Genomic DNA, 22751 nt, shown 5'->3' with positions numbered 1-22751 from the left:
GCCTGAGTCAGGACTGAGTCAGCCACTTACATACCTGATATTCAACTCTTTCAGGCAGAGAAAGAAGAAAAGGAACACAGCATAGATATTTGTGTGCTAGGCACTGTACATACCCATGTCTATCTCATCATGTCACATGTCAGTTGATGTATCCTTTAAGCTTGTTTCCTTACCACTGTGCTATTGCCAACATTACAATTAGCATGTTATCTCCCTGCACCATAGTTTTCTCTGTTCAGCAGGATTACAGCTATGCCTCAAAACGTTAAATTGTGTTTTACATTGAATCGAATGGTGGCGCCATAATGGTCAGGCGGGGCTGTGCGCCATTTTTTCCTGCTCCCATCTTTTCTTATATTAAATAATAATATGTTCAAAACTATCAGAGACACAAAATAGGTACCTTGTTAGTGCTCTTGGTTAACCTTGTCCAAGCCACCTTTTCCTTTATCTTCCTCAAGAAGCAAGTTATTGACCGATCAGAACGCTTCTCTCTGGAATCCTGGTAAAAAATGTTTTATTTAGTATTGCTGAAGTAGTAATCCCATGCAAACTGGAAGTCAACACTACAAAATTATATAGCACAGAATAATCTCTATTCAGTGAAACAGCATGGGTTTACTAAAGAAAGGTCTTGTCTCACCAACATGCTCAGATTTTATGGAGTAAAAAAAAAAGACAAAGACAAACACTTATATAGCGCTTTTCTACTGGCGGACTCAAAGCGCCAGAGCTGCAGCCACTATGACGCGCTCTATAGGCAGTAGCAGTGTTAGGGAGACTTGCCTAAGGTCTCCTGCTGAATATGTGCTGGCTTGCTGAACAGTAGAGATGGGCCAAACCTCCGATTTTAGGTTCGCGAACCTTCGCGGTAGTTTCGGTTCGCAGAAAAGTTCGCGAACCACAATAGACTTCAATGGGGATGCGAACTTTGAAAAATAGAAAAAATTATGCTGGCCACAAAAGTGATGGAAAAGTTGTTTCAAGGGGTCTAACACCTGGAGGGGGCACGGCGGAGTGGGATACATGGCCAAAGTCCCGGGGAAAAATCTGGATGTGACGCAAAGCAGCGTTTTAAGGGCAGAAATCACATTGAATGCTAAATTGCAGGCCTAAAGTGCTTTCAAACATTTTGCATGTGTATACATCAATCAGGGAGTGTAATTAGAGTTCTGCTTCACACTGTCACACCAAACTCACTGTGTAACGCACCGTAAAAAGCTGTTTGCATAGTGACGGCCGTGCTGGACTGGTGTGCACCGTGGCGAGAGTGTAGGCCGTGGCGGTTTTCAAGCCCATATGGTCGCCGGGCTGTGGTAGCTCAATGATAGAACAACAGTGACTGTCCAGCTGATCAAATTTGGTCTGACCACAATGAAGCAATGACCTTATTATCTTTTGTGTCCCACCCCCACCCGAGACACTCAAATAGTTAGATGCAGTGAGGTGGGTTCACTCAACAGTAAAGGTAGTTATATGCAGTGAGGTGGGTTCACTGAACACAACAGGTAGTTAGATGCAGTGAGGTGGGTTCACTGAACAGTAAAGGTAGTTAGATGCAGTGAGGTGGGTTCACTGAACAGTAAAGGTAGTTAGATGCAGTGAGCTGGGTTCACTGAATACAACAGGTAGTTAGATGCAGTGAGGTGGGTTCACTCAACAGTAAAGGTAGTTATATGCAGTGAGGCGGGTTCACTCAACACAACAGGTAGTTAGATGCAGTGAGCTGGGTTCACTCAACACAACAGACAGTTAGATGCAGTGAGCTGGGTTCACTCAACACAACAGGTAGTTAGATGCAGTGAGGTGGGTTCACTCAACACAACAGGTAGTTAGATGCAGTGAGGTGGGTTCACTCAACAGTAAAGGTAGATATATGTAGTGAGGTGGGTTCACTCAACAGTAAAGGTAGTTATATGCAGTGAGCTGGGTTCACTCAACACAACAGGTAGTTAGATGCAGTGAGGTGGGTTCACTCAACACAACAGGTAGTTAGATGCAGTGAGCTGGGTTCACTCAACACAACAGGTAGTTATATGCAGTGAGCTGGGTTCACTCAACACAACAGGTAGTTAGATGCAGTGAGCTGGGTTCACGCAACAGTAAAGGTAGTTATATGCATTGAGCTGGGTTCACTCAACACAACAGCTAGGTATATGCAGTGAGGTGGGTTCACTAAACACAACAAGTAGTTTGATGCAGTGAGCTGGGTTCACTCAACACAAAGCTAGGTATATGCAGTGATGAGGTGGGTTAAGTAAACACAACAGGTACTGGGTATATGCAGTACTAGGTAGTACAATGTGCAGCTCCCTGTCACACACACAGGTACACAGAATGTGCTGGGCTGCTGGCAGTGGCACACACACTATGAATTAGCAAGGCTGTGCATGCAACAAAAGTGTCAGTTTGACACACAGAAAAAAAAAGTACAGGATGAGCTCCAAAAAGAGCTGTTGAGGGGTGCTGTAAAAGCAATAATAATCAGCCAGGAGCAAGCTAAGCAGCCAAGAACCTAACTAATCTGTCCCTAGGAGAACAAGTCTGTAGCAGCTGTCCCTAATCTGTCTCTAGCAGGCACACGAGTGAGTGTAATGGCTGGCGAGCCTGCCTTATATAAGGGGGGGTGGGGCTCTAGGGCTTAGTGTAGCCTGAATGGCTACAATGTGCCTGCTGACTGTGATGCAGAGGGTCAAAGTTGACCCTCATAGTGCATTATGGGGCGAATCGAACTTCCGCAAAAGTTCGCCTGGTCCAGGCAAGCGCGAACCACCAAAGTTCACCTGGAACCGTTCGGCCCATCTCTACTGAACAGGCAGAGCTGAGATTCGAACCCTGGTCTCCCATGTCAGAGGCAGAGCCCTTAACCATTACATTTTCCAGAATACAAATTCAGGTCTTGGGAAATTAATAGATGTAAATACATAAACTTTCTAAAGGCATTTGACACTGTTCCCTACAATAGCATGGTGCAGAAGCTGAGGATACAGGACTACAAGAAAAGGTGCATGGATAGAGAACTAGGTAAGGGACAGAAAGCAAAGAGTATTGGTAAACAGATCATACTCCAAATGGGAAACTATTAGATGTGGGGACCCACAAGGGTCAGTACTAGGTCCAATCCTTTTCAATGTGTTTATTAATGATGTAGTAGATGAAATAAAGAGTAATCTTCACAGATGATACCATATTATGCAGAATTATCAAGTCTAAGCAGGATAGTGACATATTACAACAAAACATTGACAACATGGCTGTAACGATTTTACCTGTCAGTGGCTTTAGCAAGGTCGCAGCCAGCTCTGGAAACTGAGTTTTGCAGTCTTCTTCCTGCAGCGGCATCCCTGGCTCCCCTGCGGTCGTGGCTGAGCACTCCTCCAGTCCTCCCAGGCGAATGTGCGCGTCTCTGAGAGGCTCTTATACTCTCAGACGGGCCCTGTGTAATTAGAGTCAGCTGACATGCTTGTCAGCTGACACCTTGCTGGGAGATTGCCTTTGGTCAGCTGGTTTCTGTTATGCTGCTCTGATTGGTTGTTTTCTCCTGGGGGTTGGTCTATGTTCCTTTCTGTCTGTACTTAAACTCCTTTGCTGCAGTCTCTCATTGCCCGTGAAAGCAATCAGTACACTGGTTTTGTTGGGCACTTTGTCACTCTGTGATAAACTTATTGTATTTTCAATGCAACTTTCATTACTCAATTATTGTATTTCAATGCGACTGCCAGACTGACTTAGATACTACTTTAGCTTACTGACCATTCTCTCACCTCCTTTGTACTGCAGCCATCTGATCTAACGTGTATGACCTTAGCCTGTTACCGACTCCGATTCTGCCTAGTCGATTGTACCGCAGCCATCTGATCTTACGTGTATGACTCTAGCCTGTTATCGACTATGTCTGACTCATCCATTGTGTATTGTATCACATAGCATCTAGCGTGATAACAGCCATCTGGGAAGGCATATGGCAGATGGAATTTAATGTTTATAAATGTAAGGTCATGCACCTTGAACATGCCAACAGTAGAGCATCACATAAAATAAAGGGCATATGTAATGGATAGCGGAGAGGCCACTGCGGCGGTGAGCGGCATGGTGGCTGTATCCGTGTCTCAGCCGGCGGCCTCTGCTGCGCAGTTATATGTTGGAGGTTTGCCTGGTCCCTCAGTCGCGCATAGACTGAGGGCTACGCGCGCGCGCGCCAGGCGACAGGACCTTTATGCAGGTAGAAGGGGAGTCTGCTGATCAGCCGGTCAGCTGACTCCAGTAGTGCTCCGGATTGGCTGAGTGACTGGGGCAGCGCTGTGGAGCGCGCTGAGCATATATAGGACCTGCCTGTCAGTTGCTCTTTGTCTGCTGTTGCATATGCTACGTGTTAGCACTCAGACCTTTAGTCAGATCCGAAAGTGTGCTAGAACCAGCAAGAGCTGGGGATCCACACTTAGCCAGATTCTGTTGATAGCTTAAAGTACTAATTGAATTGTATTATTTGTTATGACCCTCTGCTAGCCTTAACTACTCTTCTGATTCTGTGCCTATGCCTATCTGATCTAGTTGCCGACTCAGCTTATACCTCACTCTGATTCAGTCTTCTGTCTTAGTACCGTATCTGTCCGTGTGTTGCCGATCCTGCTTGTCTGACTCTTCTGCCCTCACCAGTGAGCTTAGTTCTGGTGAGGGATTCTGAGTTTAGTAATCACCTGCTCCTCAGGTTGATAGCTGTAGTACAGTCTTAATCACCTGCTCCTCAGGTTGATAGCTGCAGTATAGTCTGAATCACCTGCTCTTCAGGTTGATAGCTGCAGTACAGTCTGAATCACCTGCTCCTCAGGTTGATTGCTGCAGTACAGTCTTAATCACCTGCTCCTCAGGTGACTAGCCACTACATTACTGTTCTTGATCTCCTGCCCCTCAGGTGATCATCTGCTGCAATACAGTCTGAATCACCCGCTCCACGAGTGATCAGTATACATTGTCCTACTGTGCCTCATCCGCTCCTCGGGTGAACCGATCATTAACTCATCCGTGTCTCCAGCCTGCTGGAGTACTGTTTCCAGAGTATAGAGATACCTCCCTCTACCAGCTCCTCTGGGATAGTGGGTATCTCTAGCTATATTACTGTTGCACTAAACACTATCTTACACCTGGGTGTCCTGTGTCTTGCTATACTTGCATTATTGGTGATTCTGCAGATCACCACATAATCAGGTATAACATCTGTATTATTGGTGATACTGCAGATCACCAATAATCAGAAAATCTGTTCTTGCTGACACTGATCGTTACAGAACAGCAGACCAAATATTATGGACGCACTGCGTAGTCAGGTTGAAGTCCTGACCACCGCGGTAAACAATCTTACCAAGGTGATCATTACCCAACAGACTCAGATCACCCAACTGTCTGGGACAGTTCAGGTACTTCAAACGACTATTGATGCAGTGCAATCCCCTCCAGTCACGGACCTTCGCATGTCCGTACCCGAAAAGTTTTCTGGACATAGATCTGACTTTCATAATTTTAGAAATCGTGTGCTATACTATTTTGAGTTGAGGCCTAATCTGTCTGAGAACCAGAAGCTAATGTTTATAAAGACCCTTTTGTCAGGAGATTCACAAACATGGGCATATTGTCTGCATGCAGAGCATGAGGCTTTATCTTCAGTGCAGGAGTTTTTTAAGGCCATGGCCGTTATTTCCGACGATCCGGATGTGGCTATCACAGCTGAGAGGAAGCTAAAGACTCTCAGGCAGGGTCGTAATCCGGTGGAGAGTTATGCCGCAGAGTTTAGGAGGTGGGCTGTATCAGCTAGATGGGGAACGTATGCCTTATTAGATTGTTTCCTGTCAGGATTGTCCGATGCAGTTTCTGATCTGATGCTAGGGCATCCTGAGCCTAAATCCTTGGACGAGGCAATTTTATTGGCAGTGCGGATTGATCGCTGCATTCGCTATCAAAAACTAACCCGTGGGAAAAACGCTGTAAGATCTATTTCCTACGCCTCTTTTCCACCTCCGTTACCACAAGACGAACCGATGCAAATCGGTCATTCTAGGTTAACGCAAGTGGAAAAGAATCACAGACGGTCAGAGAGACTCTGTCTATATTGTGCTGAGGAGGGTCACATTGTCCAGAATTGCCCTAAAAAGTCGGGAAACGCTGCCGCCTAGGTGTAGTCAGAGGTAATGCCCTAGGCGAGCCGTTGGTACCTCTAAATAATAGTTACTTGCTCCTTGTAGCGATCGGTGTAACACAGAGAGGGTCTGATTACCGGTGATCTGCAGTATCACCGAGAATACAGATATATACCCGATTATTGATGATCTGCAGTATCACCGATAATCAGATATATCTCTAACCTCTGGACACCTGGGTAATAAGAGAGTTTAGTGCAACAGAAATACTTTGAGGACTGCACCTGTGGAGCAGGCGCACAGCAGTAAGGAGTACTGCACAGTAACACGTTCCTTCCGTAAGCCTGAGACTCTCCCGAGGGAGGGGTCAGGCTAGGAGTAGGAAGGACAAGTGTGAGTGACACCAGGAGGGGTGTTACCCACAGGTCTGTGAGCTATCTCTTGCCTGAGGAGATTGCTCTCGAGGTCGGACAAGCCAGGTCGGCAACAGACAGACAGATCAGGGACAAAGACAGGAGACAGATGCGGAATCCTAAGACAAACAGAGTATGGCAACAGAGTATCAGATATAGCGAAGTACCTAATCAGAGATCAGAAGAGTAGTCAGGAAAGCAGAAGGTCATAACAGATAAACAATGCAATTAGTACTTTAAACTATCAAGAATCTGACTCAGTGTGGATTCCCAGCTCCAGCCGGTTCTGGCACACTGTCGGATCTAGCTAGGGTCTGAGAGCTAGCACATATAGTTTTCCCTAGACTGAGGTGTGAGGTCCTTGATCATCAACACCTAGGAACTAGTCTGAAATATAACTGAATGGTAATACAGTTCCCTAGTCTTGGGTGTGAGTTTCTTGATCATCAACACCCTGGAACTAGCCTGAAGTAATAACACAGAAAATATCACAGATACTGACAAGGTCTGAGTGCTACCACGTAGTGATCGTAACGCCAGACAGCAGAGAAATGACCAGCACCCAGTATATATACACAAGCGCTCTCCGGCGCCTCCCCTAAGTGCTGGACCAATGAAACCTGATAGAATTGTCAGCTGATCAGCTGGATCAGCTGACACCCTTCTGACTGTCACAAAGGCTCTGCCTCTCAACGCGCGCGCGCGTCCTTCTGAACCTGTGTGGACTATCAGTCCCAGCCACACCAGACATGTGTTGTAATGTATCTGCTGGTTTGAACGCGGGGCCAGCCGCACCGCTGTCAGAGCATGCGGCGGTTTCCCCGCGTTCAGCCATACTGCTAGTGGTAGGCCCATGCGTGCAAACCGCCGCGTCGGACGCGGAATCCGCCACTTTGTTCACTGGGCATGCGGCGGTTTCTACGCGCTCCGTCAGGCTAGTGGATGCCATGTTGGACGCGGAATTAGCCGCCTTACTCTGAGTACTCGCGGCGGCTTTTCCGCGTTTTCTCACACTCCTTCCTTGCTCCATTACCTGGGAGGGTCGGGCCACGCCCACAGAAGCATTTGTAGACTCAGCTTCTGCAGCCAATTTTATAGATTATGACTTTTTCAAAAAATTGGGGGTTCCCTTACTCTCGTTAGACCATCAGATTCTGATCACGACAGTAGATGACTCTCCATTACAATGTAGACAGCCTCTTTTCCAGACTCCCTTGTTATTGTGCGAAATAGGGGTTCTACATAAGGAGAAACTACAGTTATTTGTCCTGCAAATGGCAACTTCCACCATAATCCTCGGTATGCCCTGGTTGCAACTACACTCCCCTCAGATCGACTGGGCTTCAGGTCAGCTACAGAGCTGGTCAGCCCATTGTCATCATCATTGTTTAGAGAAAGTTGCTGTTTGTGCCACCAAGGTTCAGGTGAAAGGGGTGCCAGTGCAGTACGCAGAATTTTCTGACGTGTTTTGTCCCAAATCAGCAGATAAACTCCCACCACACTGGAGTTTTGACTGTCCTATAGAGCTAAGATCAGGTTGTATGCCTCCTAGAGGTCATCTTTATAATCTGTCGGGCCAGAGAAGCTGGCGATGCAGGAATACATTAAGGAAAACTTGGCCAAGGGCTTTAGCCGTCCTTCCCGGTCACCTGCAGGGGCTGGGTTCTTTTTTGTACAGAAAAAGGACGGTGGGCTTCGACCTTGTATTGACTATGGGGGGTTGAATAAGATCATAGTAAAGAATCGTTATCCACTACCGTTGATTGACGATTTGTTTGCCCAAGTTACCAATGCCAGTATTTTCTCTAAGTTGGACTTACGAGGGGCATACAACCTTGTACGCATTAGGGATGGTGATGAATGGAAGACAGCATTCAACACGTCCGACGGGCACTACGAGTATCTGGTCATGCCCTTCGGGTTGTATAATGCTCCTGCCGTCTTCCAAGAGTTGATCAACGAGGTTTTTAGAGAAGTTCTGGGGAAATTTGTGTTAGTGTATCTGGACGATATACTGATTTTCTCACCCAATCTGACAGAACATCGGAAACACGTGAAGTTTGTGTTAAGTCAATTGAGACAGAACTCCTTGTATGCGAAATTAGAGAAGTGCCTGTTCGAAGTCACTAAGGTCCCTTTTTTGGGATATATTATTTCCACTTCAGGTCTCTCCATGGACCCTGAAAAAGTCTCTGCTGTATTGGAATGGCCTCAACCTAGGATTGAAGGCACTCCAAAGGTTTCTGGGCTTTGCCAATTACTACAGGAAGTTCATCAAAGGATTTTCTTCTGTAGTGTCACCCCTCACCAGCCTTACCAAGAAAGGGGCTGACACTTACCATTGGTCAGCAGAGGCACAATCTGCCTTTGCTACATTAAAAAGGTTATTTTGTTCTGCTCCCATTTTGAGACACGTGGATGTCACCTTCCCCTCCATTGTTGAGGTGGATGCATCAGAGATTGGGGTTGGGGCTGTGCTGTCTCAGCGCTCTGGCCTTCAAGGCAAACTACATCCCTGTGCCTTCTTTTCTCGTAGGTTCTCTCCAGCTGAGAAGAACTACGATATCGGCAACCGGGAGCTCTTGGCCATTAAGTTAGCCTTTGAGGAATGGCGTCATTGGCTTGAAGGGGCAGAACATACGATTACAGTCTATACTGATCATAAAAATTTGGAGTAAATCGAGGGGGCCAAATGGCTTAGCCCCCGACAGGCTCGCTGGTCCCTGTTCTTTTCAAGGTTCAGATTTATTATAATGTATACTCCAGGCAGTAAGAATGTCAAAGCAGATGCATTATCTAGGTGCTTTGAGGCTGAGACAGTTCAGCCATCAACCCCTGAGACCATTTTACCTCAAAGACTGGTGGTGGCAGCCACGGAAACCTGGTAGGATTAGGCGCTTACTCTAGGGCCTTACCAGCAGGATATCCCAGAAGGGAAGCCCAAGGGGGTACTGTTTGTGCCACTTCCTTTTCGCTTACAACTCGTAGGAGTTGTTTCACGCTCATAAGAATGCAGGGCATCCCGGGGCTGCTCGAACTCAGGATCTACTGGCCAGATGTGTATGGTGGCCTTCTTTGGCACTCGATTGCAAAGAGTTTGTGAGAGAGTGCTCTGTGTGTGCCAGAAATAAGCCCTCTCGTCAAGCACCAGTAGGTACGCTACAACCGTTGCCAGTGCCAAGTGAACCATGAACTCATTTGTCTATGGACTTTGTAGGAGAACTCCCCAGGTCTGAGGGCAAGACGGTCATCTGGGTGGTAGTTGATAGGTTCAGTAAAATGGCTCATTTCGTCCTATTGAAAGGACTCGCCTCAGCCCAGGAACTGATCTCTTCATTCAGCACATTTTCCGGCTGCATGGCATTTCGGAGAATGTGGTGTCAGATAGGAGAGTCCAGTTTGAATCTAAATTCTGGAGAGCCTTTTTCCAGCTGCTCGATATGGACCTGTCATTTTCATCAGGCTACCACCCACAGACCAACGGACAGATCGAAAGGGTTAACCAGTCCCTGGAGCAATTTCTTAGGTGTTATGTGGCAGATGCACAGTCAGATTGGGTAAAGTTCCTGCTGTTTGCAGAATTTGCACATAATAACCTAAAGAGTTCCTCTTCAGGTTTTTCTCCATTCCAGGTGGTTTCGGGGAGATCTCCCAAGTTTTCTCCAATACCAGTGGCATCTTCTCCTTTTCCGGCCCTAGAGGATTGGCAAAGGGCATTGAAGGAGATTTGGGTGCTAGTTAAAAGGAATCTGGGGAAAGCCTTCCAGACTCAGAAAAAACAGGCAGATAAGAGGCAGTCTGTAGAGTGGAAGTTTTCCCCAGGAGACATGGTGTGGGTATATCTACTAGGCATCTGGCCCTAAAGCAACCATCACCCAAGTTGGGTCCCAGATTTGTGGGCCCATATCCCGTGTCCAGAAAGATTAATGATGTGACATATGTGATTGATCTCCCAGCTAGCATGAGAGGTGTGAGATCATTTCATGTTTCTTTGCTGAAGCCTGCCGCAGGGCCGGAACGAGGCATAGGCTGGAGAGGCTCCAGCCTCAGGGCGCAGTGTAGGAGGGGGCGCAAAATTCATTCAGCTGTTATTCCTAATTGTGTATGAAGCAGAAAGAAATAAGAAAAGGGGATACATGGCTGTAACTGCAAGCCAGATAACTAGATATTAAGGTGTTGGGGAGGTTGTGGGCCCTGTGGCCCTCTTAGTCTAATAGCAATCAGTGTGTGATGGCTGGGGAGGGATGGAGGGGCGCACTTTGGTGTCTCAGCCTTGGGTGCTGGAGGACCTTGTCCCGGCTCTGGCCTGCCGTGCATGTGGATTCCTCACCCGCCCCCCCCCCCCCCCCCTGTGATAGTTGACGGCCAACCCGAGTATGAGATTGAGAAGATTTTAGATTCTCGGTTGGTGCAGAATTCTGTACAGTACCTGGTCCATTGGAAGGGATATGGTCTGGAAGAGAGAACTTGGGTGCCGGATTGCCGCATGCATGCTGAGGAGTTAAAAAGGGAGTTTCATGAGTTACACCCTGAAAAGCCGTGTAAGAAGTGTCCGGGGTCCACTCCTCAGGAAGGGGGGGGACTGTATTGGATAGCGGAGAGGCCGCCGCGGCGGTGAGCGGCATGGTGGCCGTATCTGCGGTCTCAGCCGGCGGCCTCCACCGCGCGGTTACATGTTGGAGGTTTGCCTGGTCCTTCAGTCTCGCATAGACTGAGGGCTACGCGCGCGCGCACGCCAGGCGACAGGACCTTTATGCAGGTAGAAGGGGAGTCAGCTGATCAGCCGGTCAGCTGACTCCAGTAGTGCTCCGGATTGGCTGAGTGACTGGGGTGGCGCTGTGGAGCGCTGAGTATATATAGGACCTGCCTGTCAGTTGCTCTTTGTCTGCTGTTGCATATGCTACGTGTTAGCACTCAGACCTTTAGTCAGATCTGAAAGTGTGCTAGAACCAGCAGGAGCTGGGGATCCACACTTAGCCAGATTCTGTTGATAGCTTAAAGTACTAATTGAATTGTATTATTTGTTATGACCCTCTGCTAGCCTTGACTACTCTTCTGTCTTCTGATTCTGTGCCTATGCCTATCTGATCTAGTTGCCGACTCAGCTTATACCTCACTCTGATTCAGTCTTCTGTCTTTGTACCGTATCTGTCCGTGTGTTGCCGATCCTGCTTGTCTGACTCTTCTGCCCTCACCAGTGAGCTTAGTTCTGGTGAGGGATTCTCAGTTTAGTAATCACCTGCTCCTCAGGTTGATAGCTGCAGTACAGTCTTAATCACCTGCTCCTCAGGTTGATAGCTGCAGTATAGTCTGAATCACCTGCTCCTCAGGTTGATAGCTGCAGTACAGTCTGAATCACCTGCTCCTCAGGTTGATAGCTGCTGTACAGTCTGAACTACCTGCTCCTCAGGTTGATAGCTGCAGTACAGTCTTAATCACCTGCTCCTCAGGTGACTAGCCACTACATTACTGTCCTTGATCTCCTGCCCCTCAGGTGATCATCTGCTGCAGTACAGTCTGAATCACCCGCTCCACGAGTGATCAGTATACATTGTCCTACTGTGCCTCATCCGCTCCTCGGGTGAACCGATCACTAACTCATCCGTGTCTCCAGCCTGCTGGAGTACTGTTTCCAGAGTTCTATAGAGACACCTCCCTCTACCAGCTACTCTGGGATAGTGGGTATCTCTATCTATATTACTGTTGCACCAAACACTATCTTACATCTGGGTGTCCTGTGTCTTGCTATACTTGCATTATTGGTGATTCTGCAGATCACCACATAATCAAGTATAACATCTGTATTATTGGTGATACTGCAGATCACCAATAATCCGAAAATCTGTTCTTGCTGACACCGATCGGTACAGCATACAGCTGAAAACATCAGACTTGGAGAAGGACTTGGGAATACTGGTCGATAACAAGTTAAGCAACCATATACTAATGCCAAGCAGCAGCAGCGTGAGCAAATAATATTCTGGTAGGCATAAAAAGGGAAATAAAATCATGAGATGCTAGTATACTACTCCTTCTGTATAAATCAGTTGTGAGGTCACATCTGAAGTATGGGAAACAGTTTTGGCCTCCACACTATAGGAAGGATATTGACGTTCTAGAACAGGTACAAATTATGGAATGCCTCAATTACCAGGAAGGACTGGACTGGACCGTGTTTATCCATGGATTTTTAGCTGACTGCCATTTAAAGTTGGAAAGGATTTTTTTCACTTTTAAGGCTAATTGGCAGGTTTTTTTTCACCTTTCTCTGGATCGAACGAAATGCATGTGGGTGCAGGACAGTGACGTACAACTTTTATTTTTTATTTTTTTCTTGTTGAACTTGATGGAAGAATGTCTTTTTTTTTATCAAACTATGTAACTCATAAAGAAATTAGCATTGTTTACGTACCTTAGGTTGTACAGTGTCGTATAGCTCAATTTCATTGTACATTTGAATATCATCTTCATTCACACAGCTGTATACCAAAAGAACAAATAATTACTATTAGTACTATTTTTTACAAAAAGCTCATTAGATACTTGCTTGTGGTATGTAACTAACTTTACCAAGTGCAATACAATCCAGCAATTCAACAGAAAGTTAATTCACATCATGAAACAATTAAAAAAAAATATTTTTCTTTCTTCTGGATATGTCATGTTTTTGATTCAGGAACGACACGTATCTTCACATAAACTTCAGAAACCATATCAGGCGTCCTACTGGTGCATGGCCTCACCCAGGATCTTCTTTTACCAGTCATTACAGCCTCCGGACATTTACAGCCTTGTTGTCTAGCTAGATGAGTTCTATGCTGAAAAAATGTCTTTTGTTGTGTTGAAAAATAATGTATTTGTTTTGCTGTGTGTGGCATATTACATAGCATTGTATTTTTAAAATAGTACAACTCAGTTCACGCATGGTCTTGCTTTGTACATATGTCTTATAATATGACTCTTACCATTCATTGCTTTGTACCATGGGGGTTATTTTACCACATTTTTAATTGCAGCATATTAAACCAGGCATTGAGGCGCATTGCTGCTTGCCCGCATTATAAAGTCAAACTGCTTTTCTTTCAATCATTTTTTTGTGTTGTGGTGGGTTTTTTTTTATTACATTTGCAACTGCACCCAGGGCGCCCTGTTGCCCCTTGCCGCCCCTCGCCGCCCCGCTGCCTCCCTGTGTCCTCTCCGTCTATATTTAGAGCAGGACTACAAGAAAATGGCTGCTGATGTCCACAAATGCAGACAAACGGCAGCCATTTTCTTGTAGCCTGCCCTAACTACAGATGGAGCGGAGGCGGGGAGAGAAGAGTGACGTCGGCGCTGGAGCTGGATGTCAGGTGAGTCAGTCTCTGCCCGGCCCGCTGCCACATAAAGGGGGGGGTTGCCTGGGGCAAACTACCTACACTGGGAGCAAACTACCTACACTGGGAGCAAACTACCTACACTGGGAGCAAACTACCTACACTGGTGGCAAACTACCTACACTGGGGGAAAACTACCTACACTGGGGGCATACTACCTACACTGGGGGCAAACTACCTACACCGGGGCATACTGGGGGCAAACTACCAACACTGGTGGCAAACTACCTACACTGGGGGCATACTACCTACACTGGGGGCATACTACCTACACTGGGGGCAAACTACCTACACTTGGGGCATACTACCTACACTGGGGGCATACTACCTACACTGGGGGCATACTGGGGGCAAACTACCTACACTGGGGGCAAACTACCTACACTGGGGGCAAACTACCTACACTGGTGGCAAACTACCTACACTGGGAGCAAACTACCTACACTGGGGGCAAACTACCTACACTGGGGGCAAACTACCTACACTGGGGGCAAACTACTTACACTGGGGGCATACTACCTACACTGGGGGCAAACTACCTACACTGGGGGCAAACTACCTACACTGGTGGCAAACTACCTACACTGGCGGCATACTACCTACACTTGGGGGCAACCATGCTACTACAATGGGGGAAACTGTACTAGCTACACTGAGGGCAGCTATGCTACCTATATGGGGCAACTATACTACCTACACTGGGGGCAACTATGCTACCAATATGGGGACAACTATGCTACTTATGGGGGGGGGCAACAAAATCCGGTTTCGCTCAGGGCACTGTGAAACCTAAGGCCGGCCCTGACTGCACCATATTAGACCAGGCACTGAGCACCGGTGTTGCTTTTCTGTACAGTTTCAATGTAAACTACTTTTTACTGTCAATCCTTGTTTTGTGCTGTGTATATTATGCAACATTTTCAATTAGATCAGGCACTGAGCACCAGGTCAGCACAGTACTGCCATGTATTAGAAATCATAAAGCAGCATAGCAAAATTTTGATGGGTCTCCAGTCTTAGACACACTTGAGCACTGACAACTTTCCCTACCTTACGGATATCAATAGACATGGAAATTCTTACATACATGCAATTTGCAGAGCATATTTAATTACAGCCGAATGGAACTTGTGCCCAGCAGACGGGGGCTGAACTGCTTGACAAGTGAGCAGTTCAGCCTCCCATGGAGAAGAGGCCTTAATCAGAGCCGGGACAAGGTCCTGCAGCACCCAAGGCTGAGACACCAAAGTGCGCCTCTCCATCACCCTCACACCAGTCATCACACACTGATGTCTATTAGACTAAGAGGCGCCCCAGGGCCCCCAACACCTTAATCTCTAGTTATCTGGCTTGCAGTCACTGCTATGTAGCCACTTTTCTTATTTCTCTCTGCTTTAAACACAATAGAGGAATGATAGCTGTGTGAGTTGTGTGCCCCCTCCTACACCGCGCCCTGATGCTGGAGCCTCTCTCGCCTCTGCCTCGGCCCAGCCCTGGCCTTAATTGTACACTTTTGATAGCCATGCAATGTTTCTAACATCTTTAATCCTTTCCCTGCCCTCCCCGAGTTATCTTGTTTTGGATAACTCACTGTAACGATATGTGTCAGCAACCAGAGAGAGAATCTGATTCTTGGCAATCTGCAGTATCCCCAAGAATACAGATATACCTGATTATTGGGGATCTGCAGAATCGCCAATAATCAAATATGTCTACCCTCTAGACACCTGAGTGTGTGTTTTGGTGCAACAGTAACCTTTGGACCACCGGGGTAGCAGGTGGTCCAATAAGTAGAGAAGACCCTACTGCAGTCAAGGACACCTGGAGAGGGAGTCCCTGACTGATAAGGAGCAGTGTCCCCTCTGTAGAGCAGGGGACCCCTGCGGAAAGGCTGGACACCCTGCGGGGGGTGACAGCCAGAAGGTCACACAGGCCGGGTCGGCAACAGAGTATCAGATATGCAAAGTACCAAATCAGAGATCAGAAGAATAGTCAGGAAAGCTACAGGTCATAACAGATATCAGAACAAGGCCTAGTCTGAGGTGTGAGGTCCGTGATCTCAACACCCTGGAACTTTGCTAGAAAATAACACAAATTATATACAGTATTCCTAGTCTGGGGTGTGAGGGCCGTGATCTCAACACCCTGGAACTATACTAGAGAATAACACAGATGATATACAGTATTCCTAGTCTGGGGTGTGAGGGTCGTGATCTCAACACCCTGGAACTATGCTAGAGAATAACACAGATGATATACAGTATTCCTAGTCTGGGGTGTGAGGGTCGTGATCTTAACACCCTGGAACTATGCTAGAGAATAACACAGATGATATACAGTATTCCTAGTCTGGGGTGTAAGGGCCGTGATCTCAACACCCTGGAACTATGCTAGAGAATAACACAGATGATATACAGTAACTGGCTAAGTGTGGATTCCCAGGTCCTCCTGGTTCCACCACACTGAAGGATCTGACTAAGGTCTGAGTGCTAACAAATAGGCATTCGCAACGCCAGACAACCAGCAACTGAACAGCAGGAGATATATATAGTAAAGCGCTCCACAGCGCCGCCCAGCTCCCATCAACCAATCACTGACTGATCAGGGATCAGCTGACTGCCCTGATCTGCTGATCTTCCTCCTATTGGTATAAAGAGTTTGTCTTGCAGCGCGCGCGCGTAGCTCTCCATCTGTGTGCACTACTAGGTCCAGACAGCCCAGACACATGTTGCTGCGGGGAAACCGCCGCACTGGACGCGGAATCTGCCGCCCTACCGTCAGAACACGCGGCGGCCCCCACGCCATTCCTCCCATGTGCACCACCAGTTCCAGACAACCCAGACGCATGCTGACGCGGACAAACCGCCGCATCAGACGCGGAATCAGCCGCCCTACTGTCAGAACATGCGGCGGCTTTTCCGCTATTCATCACACTCACCTCTCCAGTGCCAGAAATGATTTTTTCTCGTTCTGTATTCCATAGCTGAAATACACTAAAATTAATGCTGTCATGTGATCTGCAATCGGCTTGAAATTCTGAAGTCATTACAAGTAGAACTTCTCTGCTATCTCTCTTGTCCTCCTCACACATCTTGTGGTCAATACATGATACTATACACTTTCCCAGTACTATTTACAGCTTGAGCTAATATCCTGTGTGATCGTTTTTCCTTTTGCAATTGCATTTTTATTTGGGTTTTCTAAATGCAGTTTTGGGTGCAATTTTTTTTCTTTTTATTACTGCAAACCACAATAGAATTAGCTTTTGGTATGCGGGTAACAAAAATAGAGAGAGGTCTGATTTTTTTTTTTAACACACAGAAAGCGCAGAAAATGGAAATGCAATTATAAGGGGAAAAAATGTACTGACTTAACATACAGAAAATGCAAACATTTAAATGTGAATGTATGCAAAAAAAAAAAAAAAAACAACGTTGATTTTAATTATATACAGTGGGTTGCAAAAGTATTCGACCCCCTTGAAGTTTTCCACATTTTGTCATATTACTGCCACAAACATGCATCAATTTTATTGGAATTCCATGTGAAAGACCAATACAAAGTGGTGTACACGTGAGAAGTGGAACGAAACTCATACATCATTCCAAACATTTTTTACAAATAAAAAACTGCAATGTGGGGTGTGCGTAATTATTATACAATACTTTGTAGAACCACCTTTTGCTGCAATTACAGCTGCCAGTCTTTTAGGGTATGTCTCTACCAGCTTTGCACATCTAGTCGAGCTACTGGTTGCTATGGGCAACAGCACGCTTTCCTCTGTGGGTGCACAATGCAGGGAATAGCAGCGGCAAAATGCAGAGTGAGAGATGAATGGCTGGGACATTTGCACTCAGAGGCTGGGACACCCCTGTGAAGAGGGCGCCAGATATCACAGCAGCAGCACTTTCCCCCTGCATCTCCAGCCTGGCAATAACAGGAAGCTCTGGACACTGCCAAACCGGAAGCCGTTCCTCAGACAGAATTACATAACCACTCCCACCACCGAACAACCAATTTCCTCCCAAACTAGACAGCCACCATGCAGCCTCCATCCCAGTGAATACTATAGTCCAGCAGAGAAGGTAGCCGCAGCAGGGGAGAATGACAGCACCAGATGAATCACATTCACCTATTGCGATCCAAGCAATAGAGGTCCCGTCATCCGGAGCCCATCTGTCTCCTCTAGAGTGCTGCCGCTCTGTTACTGCTACTACTATTACTACTTCCTACTTCCTGTCTGATCTGAGAATCAGGAAGTTCAGAGCGAGCGGCTGCACTGTAGAAGAGACAGATGGGTTTCAGATGACAGGATCTCTATCGCTTGGATTATGGATAGGTGAGTGAGCGTTTGCCATCTGCTGCTATCATTCTTGCTGCAGCTGTGGTTCTCTTTTGGAAGGGAGGGTGGAGTGGGCAGCGGCAGAGCGCACAGTAGCAGGAGGGGGACCTAGGAGGAGAGCCTGGCTCTGAAGACAATCAGCAGCGCACGGCATCATTTGACAAGACAAGACAAATAACATTTATATCGCGCTTTTCTCCTAGTGGACTCAAAGCGCCAGAGCTGCAGCCACTAGGACGCGCCCTATAGGCAGTAGCAGTGTTAGAGAGACTTGCCTACGGTCTCCTACTGAATAGGTGCTGGCTTACTGAACAGGCAGAGCCGAGATTCGAACCCTGGTCTCCTGTGTCAGAGGCAGAGCCCTTAAAGGGACTCCAAGCAGTGCCTGTGGATATGCATACCCACAACTAATTCATTACATCCTCACACCTACCAGCATGATGTTTGTAATTATATACCCCTGGGTTCCTTATATTTCATTGCATTGTGCTGAATCGAGCTGCCAACTTTGGAGAAAAGTTGTCCTGTGGCCGCGATTTTGATCGCAAAAATTTAGAAAACTAAAAGACATAGGGCAGCCGTTTATATATCATTGGAAAGAGGAGAAAGAGAGATTTAAAATGATATGCATCTTTCCATAGTTACTGCACTGCTCAGAGTCCCTTTAACCATTATACCATCCAGCCACCGCTGACAGGATGGCAAGGGCTGGTTTATGTGCTGATGGGGCCCCTTTGACTCTGAATGGGGTCCCAAGCAACTGCTTTTGTTGCCTGGTCGGTAATCCAGCCCTGATAATAATACAGTAATAGTAATGATTATCCTAAGCTAAGTGCGAATCCCTGGGGTCCTGCTGGTTCAAAAACACAGGGATCTGACTAAGGTCTGAGAGCTTTCACTGCAAAGTTTCAGCAACAACAGACAATGAGCTACTGAAAGCTCTGCACTTAAATACAAACGGATGATCCAAATGACCCGCCCAAGGCGAGCCAACCAATCAGCGTTGCGGAAGCAGTGGACGTGGTCAGCTGACCTGCATGTCAACTGACTCGCCTCCTTAATGCATAAAGATCACGCCGCCTGTTGTGCTAATCTATGCCGGTGTAATGCAGAGAGGCCCGGCCTGCCGGAGGGAGCGAAAGGAACTCGCCACGATGCAGCTGCGGGCAAGGTGACATCAGACGCAGAAGTGGCGATGCCGCTTCCCACAGCAGGGGTGACTACACCATCTCTGACAGCACCCTTATATTGTGCCTTTCTCCTGGAGGACTCAAAATGCCAGTGCTGCAGCCACTAGGGCGCACCCTTTAGGCAGTAGTAGCGTTAGGTAGTCTTGCCCAAGGTCTAATTACTGAACAGGTGCTGCTGGCTTACTGACCAGGAAGAGTTAAGATTCAAACCCTGGTCTCCTATCTCAGAGGCAGAGCCCTCAACCATTTTGTTTTTCTGGGTGAACATGATAGATGGATGTCTTTTTTAACCAAAACTAACTATGTAACTATATGTAACTATGTAACCCTGCATAAGTGTGCTACTTGGCAGCAATGAAATATCTTGCATAAGAAATAAAGTAAGACAATCACAGGATCTCATGGAAAAATAGATTTGTCATTCTCTAGTTCTTCTTGTTGTAAATATTTATCAAAGAAAAAGAGAACACCATCTTTAGAGGATTGCAGGTTCCTATTCAATCCACATTCCATCTTCATGAAATGTTATGTTATAAATGAGATGCCCTCCTGGAATGATGCACACATTAATGTGGTGGCCTTGATCACTGAAAACAGAAACAATGTTGCAATACTGTTTGTGATCTTAAAGTTAAAATATTTTTCTTTTTTATTTATATAGTGCCAACATCTTCCGTAGCGCTGTACATAGTGCATAGATACATGAGAAGTTCAATACACTGTACGATCATGACATCCAGCAATACAAGTACAAATACATACTGTACATATTGTAGCTGATGTGTGGTTTGAGATATCACTAAAATTGGTAGACATTATGGCGTATGACAAATTACAGCAAAATAAGAAACAGTAGGAGGAGGACCCTGCCTTTTTGAGCTTACAATCTAGAGGGTCATGGGGTGTAAACAATAGGGAAGGAGGCATAGGAGTTAGTGGATGAAGCAGTGAGCCTCAACTGAGACCTACAGCAAAATATAGGCTTGTCTGAAAACGTGTTTTGAGAGTACATTTGGTACAAGGTTTCTATTCTCGGAGCATGATGGACAGGTGTGGGGGAGAGTTCCAAAGGAGAGAGGATGCTTGCCAGAAGTCCTGGACGTGTAAGTGAGAGGAGATGACCAAGCTAGATGGCAAAAGAGCTGCAGAACTACCAATGATCTAGCACCATACAAACTAAGCGGAATACAGAAGGGGATATCAAACTTGGAGAAGGACTTAAGAGTACTCATGGACAACAAGTTAAATAATTGTAACATCCTTACCTTCCAGCGGCAGGTCCCGCGGCGCCTCTGGCATGGTCCGGGCGAGCAGCGGGAATTCTGCGCTGGCATCCTCTGGCGGTGTCCCTGGCTTCCCTGCAGCAGTGAGTTATGGTGCGCGCATGCGCAATAGGGCCAATCGGACGCGCGCGAGTTCTGACAAGCCTTATAGGCTAAGGAGGCGGATTTAGGTGATGTCAGCGGTGCCATGTGGGAAGTGCGCTCAATTTTGGGAGTGGTTCTTGGAAACTATCAATGTGTATTTAAGGCCAGAGCACTCAGTCACTCACTGGCCTTGATACTAATCAGTTTGCTGGTTCTTGGCCTAGCTAGTGAGATTCTGGGAGATACATTTATATATTGTGCTTGGCATAATATGTATGTACTCCAGTCAGTCAGTGCTATTATTTTGTAGTTATATATCTTTGTAATTTATTCGTAACATTCTGGTAAAATTATTGAAGTAACATCTATTGTATATTTATCTGTGTACCGACCTCTTGCCTGCCTCTTGACCTCGCTCTTGTCTTGTCCTTCTGTACCTCTGCGATCTGATACACATGTTCGACTCGGCCTGTCCCTGACTTCGTTATTGTCTGATCCTTACAATACCAATGACATCTGACTTATGTGTATGACCCTGCTTGTTATTTGACTACGATATTGCCTTGCTACTCTGTACCTCGGTACCTCTGACTTTGTGCACGACTACAGCCTGATTCTGACTAGGCTTTACGCAGTTGGCTGATGGTGTAATGGTTAAGGGCTCTGCCTCTGACACAGGAGACCAGGGTTCGAATCTCGGCTCTGCCTGTTCAGTAAGCCAGCACTAATTCAGTAGGAGACCTTTGGCAAGTCTCCCTTACACTGCTACTCCCAATAGAGCGCGCCCTAGTGGCTGCTGCTCTGCTCTGGCGCTTTGAGTCCGCAAGGAGAAAAGCGCAATATAAGTGTTATTTGTCTTGTCTTGTCTTTACGTACTTCTATTTGTGTATACCTTTGTACGTTACCTCATCACGTATCAGCGTAATATTATCAAGACCCATTAAAAAAATTATGGAGGAGTTGCAAGAAAAAATTCTGACACTCACAGGTGCTGTTAACTATCTCACTGAACAAGTTGCCAATCAGCAAACACAGTTGACCCAGTTGTCTACACTCGCTCAAATAAACTTGTCTGCTAATGTCAATAACCAGCAAATTCCTCCACCGCTTCCACTCCATCTATTATTGAGTCTAAAAAAATGCTGTTACCTGAAAAATGTATGGGTGCACGTTCTGATTTCAGTAATTTCCGTAACAGGTGTATGTCTTACTTTGAGGTCAGGTCTAGATCTTTGGGAACAGAGTCCCAGAAGATTACGCTAATTAAGGCCTATGGATTAGGTCCAGATCATGTAGCTCTCACCTCGATTGAAAATTTCTTTGATGCCATGGCATCAATATATCCTGATCCCGACATTTCAGCCACAAGTGCTCACAAATTACAGGACTTACGTCAGGGTAGACATACGGTTGAGGAGTATGCGGCTGAGTTTAGGAAGTGGTCTGTATCAGTTAAATGGGGTGGGGCAGCACTCTTAGATCAATTCCTTTTTGGCCTAGCCGATTCTGTAATGATGTATTAGTAAGCCATCCTGAGCCTAGGAATCTAGAGGATGCAATTTCTCTGGCCATCAAGGTTGAATGACGGATTAGACACCGACGTCAGGGTGAAGTCTATTCTGTCTCAGGGAACCTTAGGTCAGGTCGCTCTAATACTGGTGATGAACCCATGCAACTAGGTTTCTCCCGATTGTCACCTGCGGAGAAGCTTAGGAGGAAGCAGGAAGGACGGTGCATGTATTGTGGGGAGAAGGGTCATTTTGCTCAAACTTGCTTTGCAAAGAAGGCTTCGGAAAACTCCAGCGCCTAGGTGAAGTTGGGGAACTTCACTTAGACGAGACAATTTTTCCCCTTAAAATAAAGAAAATTTAGTTACCAGTTACTATACATTGGGGCGATAAGTCATTCCAATCAGAGGCCTTTATTGATTCTGGT

At 46.5% G+C, this 22751-nt stretch overlaps 1 protein-coding gene across 4 annotated transcripts in view; it reads right to left on the bottom strand.

The window, feature by feature from the left end:
* Positions 1 to 22751, bottom strand: part of PTGES3L (prostaglandin E synthase 3 like) — a 202873-nt gene that overhangs the window by 62396 nt on the left and 117726 nt on the right. For all 4 annotated transcript variants that reach the window (XR_011025320.1, XR_011025321.1, XM_068263589.1 and 1 more), the window contains 2 exons: positions 12957 to 13023; positions 404 to 502 (listed from right to left, as the gene is read on the bottom strand). Coding sequence is in view for 2 of the 4 variants with exons in the window: in XM_068263589.1 (XP_068119690.1) it covers positions 404 to 502; positions 12957 to 13023 (166 nt within the window). In the remaining 2 variants the exon portion in view is untranslated. The remainder of the gene's footprint in view (positions 1 to 403; positions 503 to 12956; positions 13024 to 22751) is intronic.

The sequence above is a fragment of the Hyperolius riggenbachi genome, chromosome 12, assembly GCF_040937935.1.
Source record: "Hyperolius riggenbachi isolate aHypRig1 chromosome 12, aHypRig1.pri, whole genome shotgun sequence".
Classification (NCBI taxonomy): Eukaryota; Metazoa; Chordata; class Amphibia; order Anura; family Hyperoliidae; genus Hyperolius; species Hyperolius riggenbachi.
This window is presented reverse-complemented; position numbering and strand designations above follow the sequence as displayed.